Here is a 21,582-nt window from a genome sequence, read left to right as displayed (position 1 = left end):
ACGGGGAGAGTTATTCCATCTGGCTACCAGCATGGTGACTCACTCACGGGTAGGTCACAGTGGTCTAGATTTATTTAAACTCTGGAACCGTGGAGCCAGAAGTTGGGATTAGGACTCTACAGGGGTTCATTTACAGAGAAATACATGGAGAGCCTGAAGGAAATGTAATTTCTGCGTCCTGGAATTTTAGCCCATAAACTGTAGATACTTGGGGACAAAGCGGAAATCATGTCACTCACGGGTTTCTGAGGGGAAGTTTTGAAGTGGATTTGTGTTTACAGTGCAGCTCGCCACCATCTCTGCAAGTAACCAGGGCATGGAAACCAAAATTTGGCTAAAAGGAAGCCTGGAGAGCAAGCGGCAACCACTGCTTGATAGCCTGCAACAATCAAACTCAATAAAAAATAGCCATTATACAATATACTTCTTTTTGAGCTGGTTAACTGTGAAACTTGCCACAGAGGAGCACATAATAAGATTTTTAATAAGTTATGAAGAAGACCCCAATGTCTTGTATAAAAATTGATTTTGCATTTTAAGAAAGAAGCTGGAAATATCTGAAATTAATTTTGTTCAGTAAGAAAGTTTTAGGGGCAAGCTGTCTAGCAGCCATTGGCAGTCGTGCATTCTGAAGCACTTTACTTGACCATGGAGGCAGCAGCTCATGACTCATCACTCATGATTTTAATGTGATAGTTTTATTTCAATTGTTATTATTTATCATATTCAAACATACCCTTTGACTTTGATGTTTTTTTAAAATGGTTGTTTTATTTTAATTTTTTCTTATTCTTTCTGTCTGCTGCATATTTTATCCTATTGTAAATTGATTTGGGACCATGCCTCGTGGTGACTCTATACTTTAAATTAAACTGATTGATTCATTCATTCATATTTCTTAAATAAGAAAATGTACTTTCGTGGATGGAGCAGCGACATGATCAGATTTTCAATCAGATAATTTGGTTTTGCAAGGACACACCTTTCCCCCTTTCGATAAACGTCTCGGCTGCTGCATTCATACACAGCGAGAATGACGGATGACTATTGATTGATGGGACGCACATTGTCTACAAAGGCTCCTGGCAGTAAATTATCAGAGTACAAGTCCCCCACAGACTCAATAAAACTGTGTATGGCTTAGTTTTGTCAATAAGAGGAAGAGACTTCATTGAATCAGCCTCTGCGAGCACAATACACACACACACACACACACATGACAGTGTGTGCAGTGTGTGCTTGTGAGTGTGTAGGAGCTGAGGATGGTTGATAGGAAGCAGGTTAATGTCGACAGGCTTTCCCCCCGCATTCTTTTAGGAGACTTCTCCCACTTGTTCTGTTCTGAACAGAGATGGGCTGGTGGGCACACGGGAAAACGTCCAGGAACAGAACAGAAGTGTGTTAGAAGGTGAAACTGTGACATTTTAAGAGGTGTATACGTGTGTATTTATTTCAGGGTTGGCTTTGTGTCTGTATTTCACAGAGGCACAAGATAAGAGAGAGTATTGTTTTTGCTTCCTGTCCCCCAAGCACAAATGCACTCAACATTAACATTTTAGTTATTACAGTGTTCTTATCCACCATCTTACAGTAAGTCATTTAATATAATAATACATTTTAATAGGGGCATAAAATGTAATTAATGGTGTTTAATGACATATGACAACACACAATAGCCTCTCTGTCCCTGAGGTCATTCAGCTCCAAAAGTACTAAGAATATTTTGCTAAATTTGCATGAACAACTCTGTGCTGTTCCTTCTATAAAACTGGAATTACTTTGGAAGCAAAAGTGCTGCTTTACAAGGAATGAAAAACAAAATCACCTGTAGAAAAGCAATTTCCTGCTGCACCGGTAACACCTCAAACTCAGGTAACACCTCGACACGCGTGTGTGCTTAACCGTGTGCACAAAGTGTGTTGTGGTCTACCTATTCCAATAATATGGTTTGAATTTGGCTCAAGTTTGACCCATTCTTGTTTAAATACAGGTGACAGTGACAAATCCCACACTTTTAAGGCGATTGTGTGCGAGTGAATGGATTCATACCACTGACTGTAGTGTATGAGACACGTCGTTTTTAGTCTAGTCGAGCACTAATGATTGTTGCTTGATAATTGAGCAACCCAACGTGTTTGTTCACACTATCCTCTGTCAACAATCACGTCAGGAAATAAAGCTCTAACTGGTAACTTTAGCTGGAGAACAGGGGAAACAAACACAAAGTAATGAAAAAAGTTTTTGAAAGTACTGTAAAAGGTTAATCCCTGCTCCTATGCATCAGCAAAGCAACATCTGTGGGTTTTAATCTATGTGTCTTCATAAATATGAAGACTCAGAGCAGCCAGAATTTATTACTCACTGTATGGAGCCAAATGCTATTTATGTTTTTAATTACGGCGCATACTAACCAGAAAGCAGTCCTACTTACACACCTATAAATAATGCACAATATACTGCCAATGAAGACAGCATATTGGATTATAGGTGCATTAAAAGACAAAACACTTTAGTATTAAAACAATCAATAACAAAACAAGAAGCAGAAGCACTGGAAAAAATCCAAACATCTCCAGTCCCAGAGTGCATACTTACTTATAGAGAAATTAATGCGTGCATGTGTGTGGCCACGCAAGTTGAGGATTGTTTGCGTGTTTGCGAGCGGATGTGGGTCATGGCCAGAGCAGGGCTCGGGCGGACCGCTGGCCTCTCTCACTTTAGTCGAAAGAGGAGTGGAAGAGATAAGCTCACCCCATCCCCCGTGCTAGAGAGGAGGAGGAGGAGATAAGGGCCTGTTTCCCAATGCTACCGCTGAGGCAGGAGCCAGCCCGGGAGGATGCTTTGAACTGCTGCTCGCTATCTGCTCTGCCTGGGAAAATTATAGACGGGGCAGAGTGTCCAGAGAAACAAAAGGCTGATTGAGGGCCGCTGTGCAGCAACTCTCGGGGGTAAATCACACTACTATCACAGGTCAGAGAGCACAAAGAAAAATTCAAGGGGTGAGAGGAAATTTTCTTCGGAGCCAGAGGTGTCTCTCCGCTCGGCTCTGGCTCGGCTAAGTTTAGTATTGCTGAAGGGATTTCGGAGGGAAAAACATATTAAGTATACATGAGTGGTTTTAAGGGAAACTTGTGTAACCACACATGAATAAAGTATACCTGCTCACACACTGCACATACATACACACATGAACACAGTGGGGTTGACAATGTATCTACTTGTGGTGGATACTCAGATTTCTGGGGACAAAGTTAAAATTCAAGCTTATGCGAAAATGTTAAAGACTTATTGTGATTTCAGTATAGTTTTGTACAGTAAAATGACTTTTGACAGGCCTGACTTATCAGGGTTTTGTTTGTACACAAGGCAAAATTGAGCAAACAGAGAGACATTAAGACATAACATAAGCGTGTTGAAAGATAACCACAGTAAACAGTTTCGAGGGGTCAATAACCGTCCACAATCCCAGGCCTCTCTCTTCTCCATTTCACCTCACTTTGAATAACTGAACAGTCAAGATGTTAAATGCTAACTTTACCCAGTTGACAGTTTGTTGAGCACAAGTAGTGCTGAGAGACATCTGTAAAAATGAAGACTTTCACACTACTAAATAAAAAATCTGCTCAAAAAAATTACAGCCCAAAAATAAACTGACATTGATGAGAGAGGACAAAGTAACCTCCACGCACTCAGTCATCTTTTTTCTATTTGTGCTTGCCTCTAGCTTACATGATAGAGATGTGTATCTGTAAATGTACCCATGCCAGGAGAATTCTTATATAAGACTATGATGTAAAGATGAGTAAAGTTTCAGTTTTAGTGCTTTAAGATAAATATGAGGTCCAAAATTCAAACATTTTCTCACATTGGAATCATTTTACTGGTCACAGTGTGCCAAAAATGAGTCCTTTAAAGAAACTAATACACACAATCACACACAGACAATCACAGACAATCACACACACACACACACACAGCATCTATGCAGACAGCTGTTTGTACCTGTTTGAAGAGCTGCAGGTTGACAGCCATGGACAGGAAGTTCCTCATGGTGCTCGATCGATGGTTCACAAAGCTCTCCTCACAGAAAGTGATTGGCTCCCCCTGAGGATTCCACAGAAAAATTATTGGCAAAATATTTAATTGTAAAAAAAAAAAAGAAAAAAGAAATACTTATTCATTTTGGCTCACTTTCCTTTGTACCAATCTGTTTTTCCACCGTGTTTACTTGGTTGAGAAATGAGCCACAGGAAATGGAGGCAGATGCGTGTGTTGCCTTGAAAGGCAGGGGGTCCTAACTAAACAATGCTGTTTACAATATGATTCACAGCACTAGAAGGATCACATCATGTCTATTATCATTACGCACTGTAAAAAGTCTGAAGTATTTCAAGTGATTTCTTCATTAGTGAGCTAAGTGGGCCTCAAAACAAAAAAATGAGTGGAAAAGAGAGACAGGAAGGAAAAGAGGAAGGATCAAGAAGGAGGAGGAAGAGTTCCCCTGGAAGAGTGCACACGATCTCCCCCGGACCGCGAGACAGTGTCCCAGTAAACTCCCCAGTACTCAACATGAACACATTATCACACTATTACTATTTCTTACATCATGTCTGTTGGCCTGTGAGCTATAGACATGGAGGATGACAACAGAATCACTGCAGGCCAATCACACGCTGCCCCACAGCCATTCCCAATTCATGTTTTCTCATAATTAACATAATTCTCACATATTTCAATGATGCTCTAAATTCTTCTGGAGTAAAACAATGTGCTTTGTCTGTTCCACGCTACGAGCACAGTGTGGCACATAAAAACAGCTCAACAACACCGGAGACTAACCCCATTTTCGAGGATGGGCGGATGATACCAGTGGCCCGAATTACATCACAGGAATACTGCTCCACTTACATCACTAAAAGTTTTTAAGGCGTATTCTCTCGTAAAAGCCGAGTTGAAAGTAACTTGTTGTAGTTTAATCAGCTTTTCAGTCTCCATCTGGCTGCTACAGCCTCGGACCATACTGCAGCAAACAGAACTGAATAGCATGCTGAGACTAACAACTAACTGCTACTGAAAAAACTTCCAAACTCAACTTTAAGACCGGGTCTGTGTACACAGTACAGTATCCAACAAAATCCTTTGGTTCACAAAGGCCTGCACCGAATGCCAACTGCTAACGCTGCTGGAATCTTCTAACTAGACTGTTTAAAAGATGAAAAAGGAAGAGAGCCACATTCATTTTATCTATTTTGAGAGGGTCTAAAGGTCGCCCAGCACAAGAAATACCATGCCAACTTCCAGTTAAAGTATGAAAGACTACATCTCAACTGTATGTAGCCTGTAAAATGAAATTGGTGAAACAAAGTTTATTCAGAGAAACAACATGAAGCTGGACTGGTATTGTAACTGCATGTGCCTTCATAATATAACTAAAAATTAAAAGCATCGGATTTTGTAAATAAAACAGCTGAGAGTTGAGTGCCTTGCTTAAAGGAAGGGTCATTTTACAGCAAATGCAGAGTGATACGTTAGCACTACTACCCTCTAAGCTGCCATGGTAATTTGTGTGTGTCATGTTGAAGTTAATACACACATTACACATGCCTTTAGTGCCTGTTGGTATTTTGTTTTTTAATAAGGCTTCCAGACTTTTTGTTTTCATAAATTCAATAGTGCATGGACAGATTTGATCGCTTTCACTGCCATGCTGCAAAGGTAAAGGTTCACTCTGTAGGATTTAGGGGCATCTATTGGTAGAAATGGAATATAATATTCATAACTATGTTTTAGTTAATAATGACCTGAAACTAAGATTTGTTGTGTTTTCATTACCTTAGAATGAGCCATTTATATTTACATATGCACAGAGTCCGCCATGTTGTTTCTACAGTAGCCCAGAACAGACAACACTAGCTCTAGAACGGGCAATTGTTGTGTTCATGTTTTCGTGTCAGTGACTGTAGTTCTCCTTTATGTTATGCACACGCAAGAAGATTCAGTTCGTTGCAATCTGCAACCTCACCACTAGATGCCACTAAAACCTACACACTAGACCTCAAATAATCCTAAACAGCCCACTGTACAGTTGCCATCTTGGGTAAAACTTCTAATAAATGTTTAGACCTAATAGGCTGTGTAACCTTCACTGTAAGACTCAAATATATTTGATAGTTATGGTTGCTGACCCCATGCACTAGACTGTCCTCCATATATGTGAGCATGAAACTCACCTTGTCACAGAACTTATAAGACAGTCATTCAAACACTGGATTTCATCAGAAGCCCCTACTTTAAACACATGAAAGAATCACTAAAATATTTTTTGGCCATAAAAAAGACAACCCTATGAAGACAAGTGCAAAAACAGCAATTTGATAATGTATAGAAGAAAATTTACAGTTCGAGCTGGGGAGGGACAGATAACTAAATGTGGTGGGTGACCAGTGGGCATGAGGAGTTTGCATGAGTGACTGCCATAGTAAAATGAAGGTATCTAACAATACATATAAGTGTGAATATACATTTATCTTATGTCTGTGAGTCCTTCTATGTTTCATGTTTGCCTGATATCTATGAATTGCATGTATGTTATATAAGAGATTGTAAGCATTAGGGACACCATTACATAGAAACAATTACACACACACACACACACACACACACACACACACACACACACAAAAAGTCATGTAGCAGATGTGTTCAACACGAAAGAACAAGTGGGCAGTTCTCTGCAGAAGAATGTTCAGATCTGAGGTAAGTAGATATCTATGACTATGACAATATCATTTACTGTGTCAGAGTTTAGGAGATGCAGGTATGTGTGGACGCTTCTAAATCTATGTGTTATATTTACTCTGGCAAACCTGCAGCCATTTTTATTAGATTATCAGTGAGTATTGTTTGTTAATGAGATCATGATGAAAGCTTATGCAAATTAATTTGTAAGCAATGTTCCACATGGATTTAATAATTAAACTGAATATTGTTATTCATTGGTATTTCCTTTGAATGACCAGAAACAGCTTATTTAATTTGAGACTGAAATTCCAAATATTCTTTAGAATAAATGGTGACGACTGTAGTTAAAGCTTTACGTTTTATGTGTCATGCTTCAATTTTATGCAAAACACTTTTTCATGTTGTTTACAGTGTGTTTTATTTTGTTTAAATTGTTGATGTTGGAATAAATCTGTGTTTTGTTTTGTTTTTTGTGGAATTTTTGAATGAGTGTGTCAAGTGTGGGATGTTTTATGACTGAATAAAAGCAAACTGAGCTGTTTATTCATGTACAGCTGTTGTGAAATGTGTATTTTAATATGTGTGAATTGTTTTAATGCGATAACTAAATCTTTCAAAATTATCCTTTTCCAAAAAACGAAATTCACCTTGGTATAGACCAGCATGTTCTTGTGTAGGACTCCTACTGTATGTGAACACATTATATCAATCTTCTACCCATGAGAATATGCAATGTGTAAGATGTTGTGTCTAAAAACAGTCTTGGCTGCTTATAAACACGAGATTGCACCCTGATCTCTCCTACCCACAGTTTTTACACCTGGTTGGATGATGAACTGGTTACATGCCAACTTGAGTCGAACTAATTCTGCTCCTAAACAGCACCGACTGAATACGCGCACCCACCTACCCGACTTGGCTTCATCAGTGGTGGCGAAAACTAATTTGAACTGCTATTTCAGGTTCCTTTTGCCAGACACATGTGCGCTGCTCTACGCTGGTGAGAAGCACCTGGGGGAGCATCAACGTGAGCTGAAATTGATGACCTGAGAAATGCTGTTCTAATCAGCTGATTGCTTTTCAACTCATTATCGTTTTCCAGTATTGTTTCATTTACAACTCAGCAAGACTCCAACCAAACATCCACACCCCTCCTTCTGTCGAGGCATATGGGCCTGTGAACCACGGCGCTCGGCTCGGCTCTGTCGGCAAAGATCTTCTCTTCGGCTCAGAACAATCTCTAGCAGAGTGATATTCCGCAAATATCAGAACGCAGTGAGTATCATCAGCATCTCCACGAAAGCAGATGTGCAGTTTATGCATGCTTATGTGTCTGCATGTATGTTAACTCCAGGGCTTTTATACAGATCCTGTCTAAAAGAAGAGAAAAAAACGATGTGAGCGTGAGCGAACTGAGAAATTACTGCATGTCGTGCTCTCACATACACTAACACACACATACACTGAGTCTCAGTGCTTGTGTCAGAGGGGAGGCAGTTTGTTCGTATACTGTCTGTATACAGAGAAAAGAGAGACAGCATCAATAATGTAGCATCTTGACTCCGGGAGTCCACAAAGTCCAATTAATCTCAAAGCCAAAGGAACAAAGGCTTCGCTATTTGACAAACAGGACATGCTGTAGTTTGCTCTGCTCTGACTCAGACTTGATAAGCAGAAGAGATCCAGAGAAGAAATGTTAGGGGGGCTTAGTAAAGGAGAGTAAAACACCAAAGGTGGCTAAAAGGGATCTTCAAAGGGAACGTCCTGACTCTTTTCAGCTCCTCTGACATTTCACTGCCTCAGACAGGCCCACCTTAGCTCTGCGCTCCAGCTGAAAACACACCTTTTACCTTCAGTCAAAACTGCCCCAGTCTAACCAGACTCCAGTGAAATTTGACTCATCTCACCCAAACTGAGATTGCTACTGCTGTACAGTCTGAGGGTCGAAGATATTATATTCATGTCTGCAAGTATTTCTGCTTGTGATTTTCTGTGAATCTGTGGCCAATATCTAATCAATATGTGTCACTGTTTGTATATGCATGATTACTGTTGACAACTGGTAGCTGTAAGCATGTTTGTGTGCTGTCCAGTACAGGGATGGATCTGAGATGAGCTTAAATGGTCAGATCAGCTAAATTATGAGAAGAAAATCTCTTAATTTCATTTGCAAATAGTTTTGGTTTTACATTTTGAGAAATTGTCTCTATAAAAACAGTTCACAGGATGTTCTGAGTAAGGGGGATATTTTGCTTAGATGACCACAAACACAATTCCATTTACATACATTGTATCAGGACGGATATCTCAAAACGTGGAGAATAAAACCAAAAATCTCTGAATGGCTCGATAACACTAGGAAACTGAGAATTTTTAATTAATTTACTTTTTTTTTTTTAAAGCTGGATTAGGGATGTCATTTTCGATTAATTTAGTTTTCCATAACACCGACACCCATTAACCAGTAACTAATCAGTTAGTTTAAAAAAAAAAAAAGGCAAAATGACATGACGTACAAGAGATCGGCTCTCCATTGACTCAGTGAGCTTTAGTGCAGCATTTAAAAGCCACTCACCACCAAGACTGCCTTGCTGTGGAAACATAGTGGCCTCCGGTCTCTCCCCGGGTCATCCCAGTGAGTAAGTGGCTTCATTTTAAGCTGCAAATCCCCCTTTAACTTTGTTAACTATGTTGGCACTACTAGCCTTACTGACGCTGCTAATGGTGCCAACAGAGCTGACAGTGATAACATAGTTAACAATGCTAAGGGGGGTTTGCGGCTCAAAATGGAGCCGTTTACTTGCCAGGGCGACCTGGGGCAAAACCAGAAGGTGGGCATGATGTTTCCACAGCAACGCTGTTTGGTCGGGATGGCGTTCTAAGTGGTAAATGGGAAATAAGCAGCACCACTAGCTAGCTGCCACCGGACCAGGGTGGTGTGCAGTGCAGTTAACTGGCATGGCAAAATTAACCCAAAGCCCAACACTCATAACTAGTCAAAACATTCTCGGCATCCCTACGCTGGATGTTTGTATCACACCCTGGGTTTCATCTTATACACACGTATAGCCAAACAGATGTAATTAAAGAAAGTAATGCTAAAATGACCCAGCCAAGATACTACACACAATGATTAGCAGTGAATATCGACACTGGATCCTTACAGGTCTATATCTGAGGGCATCTCGGTAGGATCCAAACAGAGCGGCCTGCGCTCTCAGGAAGGCCCTCGCCACACCACTTCCTGTTGCTGTTGACTGCTTCTTCAGCTTGCTCTTCAGAGAAGACACCTGGTGGAAAAACACAAAGAGAAAGAGGGAAAAAGAGAGGCAGAAAGTGAGGGGAAAGGAGAGAGGGGTGGGAGGGCGGGAAAGGGGAGAGATGGAGGGGTAAAAGTTAAATTATCACCTCTGAAATTGGTGGAGGAAACAGCTAGCCCATTCTGGGTGTGAAGTATCACATTTGCAGGTCATCTCAAAAAAGGAAAGAAAAGAAAGGGAAAAGCTTCAGCCTTTCCTCCAAGCTTATCTGTTGTGCTGCTGGGAGCACCTGCTGCTTTGCTAATTGAGCAGAGGACGGGGGGCGGCGAGAGGGAGGGAGGGGACAGCAGAGAGGAAATGGAAACTCACATCTTTGCTCTCCCTCTCTCACCCTCACTCTCCATGCTGCCACCCCCGCTCCGCTCTCCTCTCCATCACCTTCTTGCTTTTTTTTCCACCTCTCCCTCCATTTCTTACTCTTCTCCTCTTTCTTTTCCAGTCCTCCTGTTTTCCCCTCCCCTGTTGGCTCTCCCGAACTCCCTCTAGAAAGGGACTCTTGACATAAAATGTCTTTAATTATTTTCCCCTCTCCTGGCTCTGTCTCCAGGACTCCAGGCGAGAGTGGAGGAGCAGCAGGCCCGAGCTTGTTTTAGGATGACAAAAGATTCACCCTGGCCACCGGGCCCTGGGGAGTCTGGGAAGGAAGTTGTCAAGAGGCTCTCCTCACCTGCTCAGCAGTAGTCTGACTGTGTTGTGGCAGAGCGAGGAGGAGGCAGAGATAGCGAGGGACTGCTGCTCTCTGTGTGGGCTGTGCCAGCGTAGCACAAAAGCACAACGTTTGATTGGGTTGCACAGGAGGTCTAGATTACTGTAATGCAGTTTGGTGTGGATTGTCAGCAGTAGTACGGGCTTGAATTGAGACTTTAAAGAAAAACACTCAACTTCATTAGTGGAAAACGGATTAGTTGTAGATCCTCACTGAAAAACTTTGCATTGTTTTTTATATTATACTCTATACTGTCAACCAACATATAAAGAGCTAAAAATGCTACAACAGAACTCAGCAGTGTCGCCTACTGAACTGAGCATGTGACTGATAGGGATCTGATGTCTTGCTAGTGGGCACTACAGTTGGGCAGATTAAACCAAAGCACTCCAGGTAAGAATGTCCTACCTTCTTATTTTCTTATGCTTGACTTATACTTGACGCATCTGCGAATGTTGCGAGGGTCCACACGGCCAAAGTGATGTCAGACAATGTCCATGCAGATCTAACATTTTCTAACTTAAACGAACGTGAATGAGAGAAGAAACTGAATAGCCGTGCGGCAGGCGCGCACGCATTCCTGAGCGGCTATTTTTCAGTGCGGAGGAAAACCTAGTTCAACTTTTCGGACACAGCGCGCACCACATGTCATGCGACGAGGAATAACCAATCACAGCTGACAGATATCTTTCCCTTTGTCACTAAATATCAGTCCGTGATAAGTTGATCATTTTGGTGCAGAGCTGTCAAGGCTTTTCATCTGTCACCCGGACAATACGCCTACATACATAAACAGCGCCTGGAAGATCAGCTCTACACTTGAGGTACAAAGGCTATGATATGGTGACTGTTATGGCTGCTTAGCAACCTGCTGCCACGTTCATGAAAGCTGGCTCAAAAAAGGCACAAAAGTAGTGCCGAGCGTCCGACCTTGCGTTTTCCAGGCGGTTAAAGACGTGGCACGTGTATGGCCCTTTAGTGTTATTGCACTCGCAGTTTCTTCATCTCAAAGTCAATGTTTTTTTCCGAATGGATTTTCATTCAGTAAATACCCCACTCATGAGTTCTGAAGGCTTTATGTGTCTTAGAAAGGCAGTTGCTTCCAAGTGGCTCAATGAGACTACAGAACCTCATCAAGTTAAACACAGCTTTACAACCTTGTTTTGGTGTTGGCATTAAGTCATGCAACCATAGCGTAGTTCACTTATAGGCTTGCGTTAGCTTTGTACTTCTTGCAATTGCATTTATGCTTCAAAAATAAAAAAAAGTGTGGTTTATTTGTAAATATTATGAACTTCTGTTTGCCAGAGAACTTATTTTCAGCAATAATCCAAAATCCAGTGGAAAATTGGCTAACTGATGAAGTTTTCCTCACTGGCCCTGGTTTGCCATGAGGAGAAACCCATACAGTGTATAAAAGATCCAAATATTTCCTCATCAATATTCCTCGTTAGATCATGTCCTTGCGACCTTCGTGCAGAAAGCATAACTGAAATTTAACTTCCCTCCTTACTTACTTCACCACTCTGCTGTCTGAATATGGGGTGAAACAAGCAATAAGTGTGTGTTCAACAACAAAGAACAGAGTAAATTAACATATTTGGTTAGCACTCTGCCTATTAGATTCAACACTGCAGTGTATTTCGCCAGTCAGGTATTTGTATGTTTATTGTCTGGCTTGTCCGCCTCTGTAAAGCAGCATAGAACATTTACAGCTAATTCTACTACATTAGTATTATTAGTTTCAGTGCTGCCATTGGTTGTAGCAGTATTTGTGGGCAGGAGGAGAAGGAAGAAGAGATGAAAGCAGGGGAAAATTTGAGGTTGTGTCTACCATTAAATGACCCCACTTCTTCTGTAATGTGCTAAAATTTTGATCAGGTCAACTTCAATCAGAGGTGACCAAATATATCACGCTGTGTAGCTGCAGCGTTAGAGGGATACCGTGGTCTGGCATCTGCAATTAGCCTATGTGGGAGACTTCAGGGAGGAGAAGCAAAGTGTGAGCACAGCTCGCACAGAGGACAGGCGGAAAGAAACAGAGGCTGAGAGAGAAGGAGAGAAAGCAAGACAGAGAGAGTGGCAGTCTTAAACTGGGACAAAGACAAAACGAACAGCGTGGATTCCTCTCCCCTGGGCTTTCTCACTCTCCACAACGTCCCCGCGCTGCCATTGCAAATGCTCCCAGGCATCAAACAGGAAGTTTATCACGGTTAAATTAACAAGTGTCATCTCCATATTCACTCATTGTGCTAAATGCTTTTATGTTTATGTAAAGCCCTTTCTGGAATTAATATTTCATGTTTATGTGCGTTTTCACTGATTTTTTTCATCCTCGCAAATCATTAAACTGTCTTTTTTTTCGGGGGGGGGGGGGGGAATCAAAGCGAACACAATGTCAGTCTAAGTGGGGGAGGCATACCCCAAAGACTGTCAGAGAAGACGGGATAGCAGCGGAGTTTACTCTGCACACAGAGTTCTGTACAGCAGCTTTGAACGGGTGAGAGCACTGCAGTGGCAAACACTTTTTAATGAGGTGGGGACACAATCACTCGTGTTTTGTTACCCAGAGAGAAATGGGTGATAAAGTGATAAGTTCAAAGTTTCACATTTATTCACGAGTAAGATAAGGCATGATGAGAGATATTCTTCTTTCGTCACATGTGGTAATTAATTAAATTGTCACATATAACAAATATAGTAGAAGTGCATGACAAATACCAGAATATCGTTTTTGCTAACAGAAAAAAATGAAGCGCAGACTATGGGGTGCTCCTTCGCATATTCGACACAAAAAATAAATGTGTGTTTAGTAATTGGATATTGAATATGGCGTCTACACCACAATCATCAGGTATGCCTCCGCGGTAATGGCTCTGTCAAACTAATTAACTTCTACAGTTTGAGTGAAGCTAACGAGATGCGTACAGGCATCAGAGGAAGGCCAGGCTCTACAGGTGATAACCCTATTTGGCAGTGACATTTTTTAGTGTAAAGTCACAGTGGCGGTGATGAGATCAAAGGCAGAGAGTCCCCCATTGGGTCCAATTAGAACTATAGCATTGTACAGGGAAGGGGTGGCAGGAGGAGAGAGGGGAGTGGGTGGTTGGGGGAGAGGGAGGAAGGAAAAAAAAACTGTTGAGTTATGATATTCATAATCTATGCAGAGAGGCCTTTCCAGTACAGGTCTTCTCCCCATAGCTGTGATCTTTTCAATTTACATCAAGGGAAGATGGTCGGGGATGAAAGTGGGGCATCCAAGGCGCACAGCCCACAGAGGGCAGACATGGGGCCTCATTAAGGCCCAGCCCAGCCAGCCCCAAACAGGGTTTGAAGTGCGTCACATAAAGAGCACGGGGTCAAAGGTCAGACATAGAACAGATCTCCATTTAACTCTCCAGCTGGAGATGGTAATTAGCAGGTGCAACGATGATCCCTGCCTGACTGTAAGGGATGATACCACTGTAGGTGACACCAGGCATCTGTGTGAATGTGTGCGAGTCCATGCATGTGTACACGGACACACATGACGCCTGGTGTCACCGACGGTGGTGTCATCCCCTTCAGACAGACAGGGACCATCAGAACACAAACATCCATCAGGGACCCTAACTTGTATCACACTCACATAAATTTGAATACAGAATACGCAGGTACCGTACATATTACATTTACACCCGCACATTATTCTCACAAAATATTCTAATTGTGAGCTTGACAAAAACAAAAACACCTCTCCCTGCCTTTGTAAGAGATGAAGTACCGTACAAGTACTACTGCTCTATTGTAAAACTCATCAGATAAATGATCATAATTTTATCACTTTATATTGTGCATGACAACGAGCAATATTTCTGTACAAAGAGCTCACACAATCAGCCCGACCACACAACATATAAAACCTGTTTATTGCTGCTAATTAACTATTGGACATATCATTAACTTCCATTTCTATTAAACGACAACAACAAAAACTGAAAACAAGACTTGAAAAACACGTAAGCGCCTAGCTGAAAATATTACATTTGCTATTGAGTAAATGAAAAAAAAAAAGCAAAGGTAAATTAAGAATAAAAAAAATGTTATTCACAAAACCCTGAATATATATTTAGAATTTTCCTCTAAATTTTCACTAGAGCACAAAAAAAAAAAACTCCTCCTAAATAACGACCCTGACACTTGTCTGTTGTTAAAAAAAATAAATAAATAAAAAGTTGGGTTTTCTTCTCACCAAAAAAGAATGTTTTGTTTAAGATTCTGTCCAGGGAAAGAAAGCCATGGGGACGCAATTAAAGAACTACAAAGAAAAAAAAAAATAGTTATGAAAATCTCCCACTTTCTTTTGATGTGCTGCAGTCTGAACTGTACACACACATACACACACATACACACAAACACACACACACACACAGAAATCTGAACAAAGACACACGGGGAACCGGCATGTACTCACACACACACACACACACACACACACATACACATACACATACACATACACACAGATACATGTGCACAAAGAGCATGTTAGTTGCAATCTATGAAATTCATTCATTGGCTCAATTTAAAACAAATACTAGATATTTTCTGATTTTTTTTTATTACTCTCCATTTTCCAAATGACGGTAAGTTGCACAATAATAGCTGTATTACTTAAGTTAATGAGGTGGAGTTATCTACAATCTCTCATAAATAACCACATAAGATCACTAACTTGTAGGCTTTGGTGTGATAGCAAAAAATATAAATATTAAATTAGCAAAGAAATACGTTAAAACGGAGAATATAAAGGCACATAGTGAGACATAATACTATAAGACAAAATTCGCTATGTTAAAATCTGTTAAGTACATGCAATACAATACATAAGTCAAGTGAAATGAAAAAGAGTGAGAAAGCAAGGGGGAGAAAAAGTGTGTGTGTGTGTGTGTGTGTTTTAATAGGGCTATCTCATTGCCATGAGATTCTCCCCGGTGTGGGGTTACTTTGTCAAGCTGACCTCTTATAGCAGCTGAGCGGCTGAGTTTTGCATACATAATTAACTACAGCTAAATGTCATCTTTCACTTCAATAACTAACGCAGTGGGTGATGCTGCTCTCTCTTTTTGACTCCTAATTCAGAGTGAACCGCCGACAGAACGAGTATGTGAAAATGAAGTGCAGCTTTTTAACTCCACATGAGTAAATGAGGGGCTGCTAACACCGCAGAGCGAGAGTGTACGCACAGTTCAGCGCCATCTAAAACAATCGGAACCTGTAAAATAATGTTTCAAATGAGCAGATCTCCACATTTGCAGCCGGTAAAGTACAGCCTCGACAACAACATAATCAAATACTTTGGAGCTTGTTATTATATGTTGTAGACAGTGAGACTTGGTACAGTGTGTAACTGAGGTGGAGCAACCGCATTCCCAGCACCGGGCTACCATCTAGTTAGTGCAGCATGCGAGGGGCTTTACTGTAGGTGGCTCCGCTATACTCGGAGACACAAGTGAAATGAAACACCCTCGGCTGTGTCTAAACTGAAAGTGGGAGAAATCTGGTGGACATACCAAAAAATCTGTGAGTAGCAAAAGTTTACTCGTGAACTAGATCTGAATGTCATTGATGAACATTCCTGGCCGACAGTGTGTGGGTGTCTCTGTGTGTGTCGGTGCATCTGCATGTGTGAGTGTTTGCCTGCTGTCGACTGTACTCTGCTGTAGACGATGATGTAGATGTTGTTTTCCGGGAGCATCGGAAAGTGAACACCAAATTAAAGCCGCGATGTTTGATTAAGTGTGCCAGGTGATCTCAGGAGAGGCGCGCAGACACAACCTCAACCCCCTCATTCATTTGTAAACCTCCAAATGCAGGCTTGAAATACAGGAAGTAGGAGTGTACGCTGTAAATTTCCCCCTTGATTGGGAATACAAATGATCAAATGTATGAAGGCTAGGAATGTATGGGTACACGGTGTCAGCAAAGTAGCGAGAGGCAGAGAGGAGGAGAATAGAAGGAATTAGGCTGTGATGTGAGAGAGAGCATCTGAAAATAAAGATGTAAGCTGCATTGTAGCACCTCACCTTGAGTATGTGGCACAGAAAGAATAATACATGAAAAAAATCCTTCCGTCATTGGTTTGAGATCAATTGCCGGGATCAAATAAAAATCCGATTCAGTCACACACTGTTTGTTTTCAGAATTAACAGACTCCTAATTCGCTATTCTTGGATACTTTTAATGACTAGCGCAGTAAACAGATCCACCAACCAAAAGCCAATTATAACTTTATCAGCACAATCTCTGTGTGGAAGAGGAACCGTGGATCTCAGAAAAAGAAACAAAAATACCTTGATCTTCCAGGGAAAAAAACTGTTTTTTTATTGAATATTTCTTTTCAGTGTGCTTGTCAACACATTGATTTTACTGACACGAGCACAGTCTCCCTGAGATTAATATGATTTATTAATGTGTAAAAACTATTGAAACTTGCAGTTCAACTTACAGTAGGCAATCTTAAAATATGCAAAATCCTGCTAAAAATATGATGTAAAATAAAATAAAAAATATCTGTTTCTCTAATAATATCACCACAATGTTCATCTAGAATAACAGTCAAAACAAGAGGAAAGCACAAACTCAAATAAAGCAACAAAAAGTTCCTTGATATGTATTATTTTTTATGCAGAGACACCAAATTACACTAGTTAAAATAGGAAATGTTTAGATTGACTTTCAGTAAGTACTAAAAAATGGAAGAGGGGAAAAAAAACTAAAAACAAAAACTTAAAGAGATTGATGTATTTAATTTACCGCCTCTGTCAAAGCATCCACTGTGCATTTAAAAAGACAAATCCAGAACAAAAGCACAATTAATGCTGCACCTTTGATTCATATGACTTTTCCAATTTAAAAAACATTATTCTCAAAAGATTGTTGCATCCTTTTTTGACCCGTTACCAATTACTCTGTTATTCAGATCTTTCCTTTTTCTGCTAAACGGAAACGCTACTGGCATGGTAGCATTTGTAATAGTCAATAAATCTAAAATATTATGTGTGAAGTTGCGGGGAAAGACCATTAAGGGGGCGGGCGCTAGTGGAGCCGGTGTAGGGGTCCTGTCTGAAAGAGGGCGGCTAATTCAGGACAACTGTGAACTCTGAACCTGCTAAAAGCACGGCCACTGGTCAGCCGAGCCACATAATAAAGTCCACATGTGCTCACAGCCTGCGTTGCCATAATTAGACAGATCTCTAAAGGTTTGCTTAAATCAACATCAGAGTGCTTTGTTTTCACTCTTAGTTAGACTTAAAAGACACACAAAAACTGCCTGTGGCCTTCACCTTTTAATCCACTTCATGCTTTATATATTCATACAAAGTGATGCTGGGCTTTTAAAGTGAGAATAATCATTGCTTCATAGGTCTCAGGGCTTCAGTTTCACACTGAATAAAGCCGGAGTGTTAAGTAGCCAGTGTTACAGTGAGAATTAAAGAGAAATGAAGAGTGTTTTAATAGCTCAGAAACAACGCGCGGCAGCTCAGCCCAGGCAGAGAATCACTCAGCATTAATCAAAATTTCAGGCCTCTGTTTGACAAACTGCACAATGCCTCAAACATCTCCTTGTGTGTAAACACAAACATCAAATGCCATGTGGCATGTCCTCATCACTAACAAGCAAACTAACAAGAGACCTGGAATTCCACTCAATTAGTACCTGCTCGCTTCCTTATTAATCTACTAGCCCCGGTGAAAAGATGAGAGGAGACAGGAAGAAAAAAAAGTGAATCGGAACAAAAACAACAACAACAATTTGTTGCGATAAATATATTAATGCCAGCGAGGTTTCCGTTTCAGGTGGTGTAATTTGACATGATATGCGGGCTATGTTCTGTCATTAGTAAGGAAAAATGGTGAGTGGGGGATCAAAGCAAAAAGGCTCTGAGCCTGCCACTTAATTTATCACACGGCAAAGACAAAGGCTTTTCTCTCTGCTTCTGTCGCTTTTCAAAAGCCCTGACTCCTTTTTATGACAAACTCAGTTTGCAATTTAATTTAGGGCTCGAGTCCCTGGGTGCAGAAAAGCGAGCAGGCAGGAAGTGAGAAGAAGGTACTGTAGCCAGACAGGCACACAGGCAAAGAAGCAAACAGCGGGTGCAAGAAACGTCCAGGCTGGCGGTAAGTACTGTGAAAGAGAGAGAGACAGGAAGGCAGACAGGTGTCATGAAACTCGAGCAGCCAGGCAGTAAGGCAAGCGACAAGGAAGACGGGCAGCAAACAGGCTAAAAAAGTGGGCAGGAAAATGTATAAAATGTAGGAAAGGCTGCATCATCGCAGGCTGTAGGGAGGCATTAATGCACACGAGCAGGCGTAGTAGGCTGAGCAGTGCTAAAGAGAAGCAGAGTGGGAATGTGACAAGGTCTGGAGTCTGTTGGGTAGCATATTGAATTATATATTGCTGGTAGGGCAGGAGTCCAGTAGGCGGTGGAACCTGAGAACATATGAGCAGTGTGGGTAATAGTGCGTCCGCAGCCTCAGCGGGGCCTCAGTGCCTCACGGGGGAGCTTTAATACATACACCCAGAAAAACAGCTAAACAAACAGATTCCTACTTCGACAAAGACAGCGGAAGACAAGCATGTGTGTTCACTAGGTCTGTGTGTGTGTGTGTGTGTGTGTGTGAATAAGAGAGTGTGTGTGTAAATGTGCAAGTGACCCTGACGCCGTGGTGATGCTTCCTGTAGCACTGACCGGCGTCAGTGCTCCATTAATTAAAGAGACGATGCACTGGCAGGTGGCTTCACTGCCCACACTGGTAATTGGCCCCCTTCTTCCCACTCTCTCCCCCTAGAAAATCACCCATCTCTGCCTTTTCTTTTCTCTTCTCTGCCTTGTTCCCTCCTCCTATCTCTCGTCCTCAGAAACGTGCCAGTGGGCAGGCAGAAATGCAAGACTTTGTGAAATAATGATTAGAATGGATGGAGATGAAGGGAAGGGAGTTGCACATTTTCCCACAAGCCTCTGATGGTCGGGGAATGCTGTTTGCCTTCAAGCGTCATACGACGCGACGGGAGTTTACTTTAGACAGCCACAATCTGAGGAGCCAGTACTGCAGTCATTAATGATGTGGGGAGGGGACAGAGCTATACTTTGACAAGTTTCTGCAGGTGTATGTTTGTCTGCGCGTGTTTTTCTGCGTGCGTGCACGTGGGCGTGAGCGAGAGTATCGCAGTGTGGGAGTACATTGGGGGACAAGAGACTGTGTGTTTATGTGAGTGAGCCTCAAATGAAAGAGTGGAAAGAGGGAAAAACTGAACCTTCTGTGTGTCATGCGTAATGAAACAATAAAGGCTGAGTAGCTCTGGAAGGTGTGTGTGTGTGTGTGTCAGTGTGTGTGTCTCACCACGTCACTGGGCAAGTTGTGCAGGTCATCAAAGGGACTCTCCAGGGCGTTGGTGTCCACATTCAAAATGACCACATCCTCCAGTGATCGACTTCGTACTCTCTAAAAGAAGACATGTCCAGTGTTATCAGCAACAGTAATTTAAAACAACTCTAAACACCATCTCACAACACTGAACAAATCTCCACCTGTAATTAAATAATATGTGTATTTTCTGCTTTTACAAAACGGAATTAAGGCATTAATTCTAAAGTTTTACTAATATCCCATAGTAAGTAATTGTGTTTACTATTGAACACTGGTAGAATCATGTATGTTTTAAGTAAGTACAAAGAGCCTGACAATCTAGTTTGGTTAAAATAATTTCAAAAAATCATTAAATTAAGTTTGGGGGGGGGGGGGTAGTGTGGCCCAGGTGTGTTTCCAAGCAGACAAAGTCATTTCTATCCTGAAGCCACGGGAAGGAGAAAGCACAGCGGTCACATTTAAAACCACACTGTCATCACACTCCTTTACGATTAACGATGAAATATGGCGTGCAGGAAAAAAAATATTAGGACATCTTTACTGTAACTCACACGCGCTCCCAAAAATGAAGAATAGCACTGAGAGGAAACATTTGGATTGCGCAAACATTTTCCACAGCACCAAAAACCTCATGCATCAACAACAACACAGTGATGCTGTGCTGTGCTGTGTGCATCCTGATGGCGACAAATTCAACTATTATTTCAGTGTGGCGCAGGATGCAGGCAGGTGTGGGGTGGGGGTGGTGGTGGGGGGGAGGGGGCCGCATAGTGTGTGAATTTCTAGTTTGTCACTTTTGTGACAGCCTGTGCAGTGGAGGCTCACATGCTGATCTGGACTAATTATGTAGTGGCGGAAAGGGGGTCTGTCACGGATGCAGAGTGTGATAAATACTGCCACTGCCGCAACTGTCAGACAAATATCACACACACACACACACACACACACACACAAATAAACACACAAACACACACATATGTGCATTACAACATATGCATTTGCCCAATTATGCGCGCACACAGACAAACAACACTTACACACAAGTGCAAATGTGCGCGTGCTTGCAACATGCATTCACACACAACAGCAGTGCTGGTGACGGCTTGCCCCCCAACCAACACACAGGGTTTAACAATGAAGCAGAAAAGCTCTTTGTTCGCAGATGCTTTTTCTGCCTTTCTCTCTGTCTTTTGTACTTCTGGTTAAGAATGCACACAAGCAAGACAGGGAGATAAAGAGGAAAAAACATTCTGTCAATTTTTTTGATTCAATGTGTTGGAGGTGCCAAAAACTGCCTTACTGAAATTTCAAATATTTTACACTGAAATTAAGAGCACCATTCACAATACAAGTTCCATCGTTAGACCACTGACCATATACACAGAGAGGGAAAAACTTTGATTC

At 41.5% G+C, this 21,582-nt stretch overlaps 1 protein-coding gene across 2 annotated transcripts in view; it reads right to left on the bottom strand.

Moving 5' to 3' along the window:
• dennd1b (DENN/MADD domain containing 1B) overlaps positions 1 to 21,582 on the bottom strand; it is a 117,864-nt gene that overhangs the window by 22,138 nt on the left and 74,144 nt on the right. For both annotated transcript variants that reach the window (XM_049587363.1, XM_049587364.1), the window contains 3 exons: positions 20,152 to 20,253; positions 9,906 to 10,031; positions 4,003 to 4,104 (listed from right to left, as the gene is read on the bottom strand). In XM_049587363.1, the coding sequence (XP_049443320.1) occupies positions 4,003 to 4,104; positions 9,906 to 10,031; positions 20,152 to 20,253 (330 nt within the window). The remainder of the gene's footprint in view (positions 1 to 4,002; positions 4,105 to 9,905; positions 10,032 to 20,151; positions 20,254 to 21,582) is intronic.

The sequence above is a fragment of the Epinephelus fuscoguttatus genome, linkage group LG10, assembly GCF_011397635.1.
Source record: "Epinephelus fuscoguttatus linkage group LG10, E.fuscoguttatus.final_Chr_v1".
Lineage (NCBI taxonomy): Eukaryota > Metazoa > Chordata > Actinopteri > Perciformes > Serranidae > Epinephelus > Epinephelus fuscoguttatus.
Note: the sequence above shows the minus strand (reverse complement) of the source record. Positions and strands in the feature narration are given on the sequence as shown.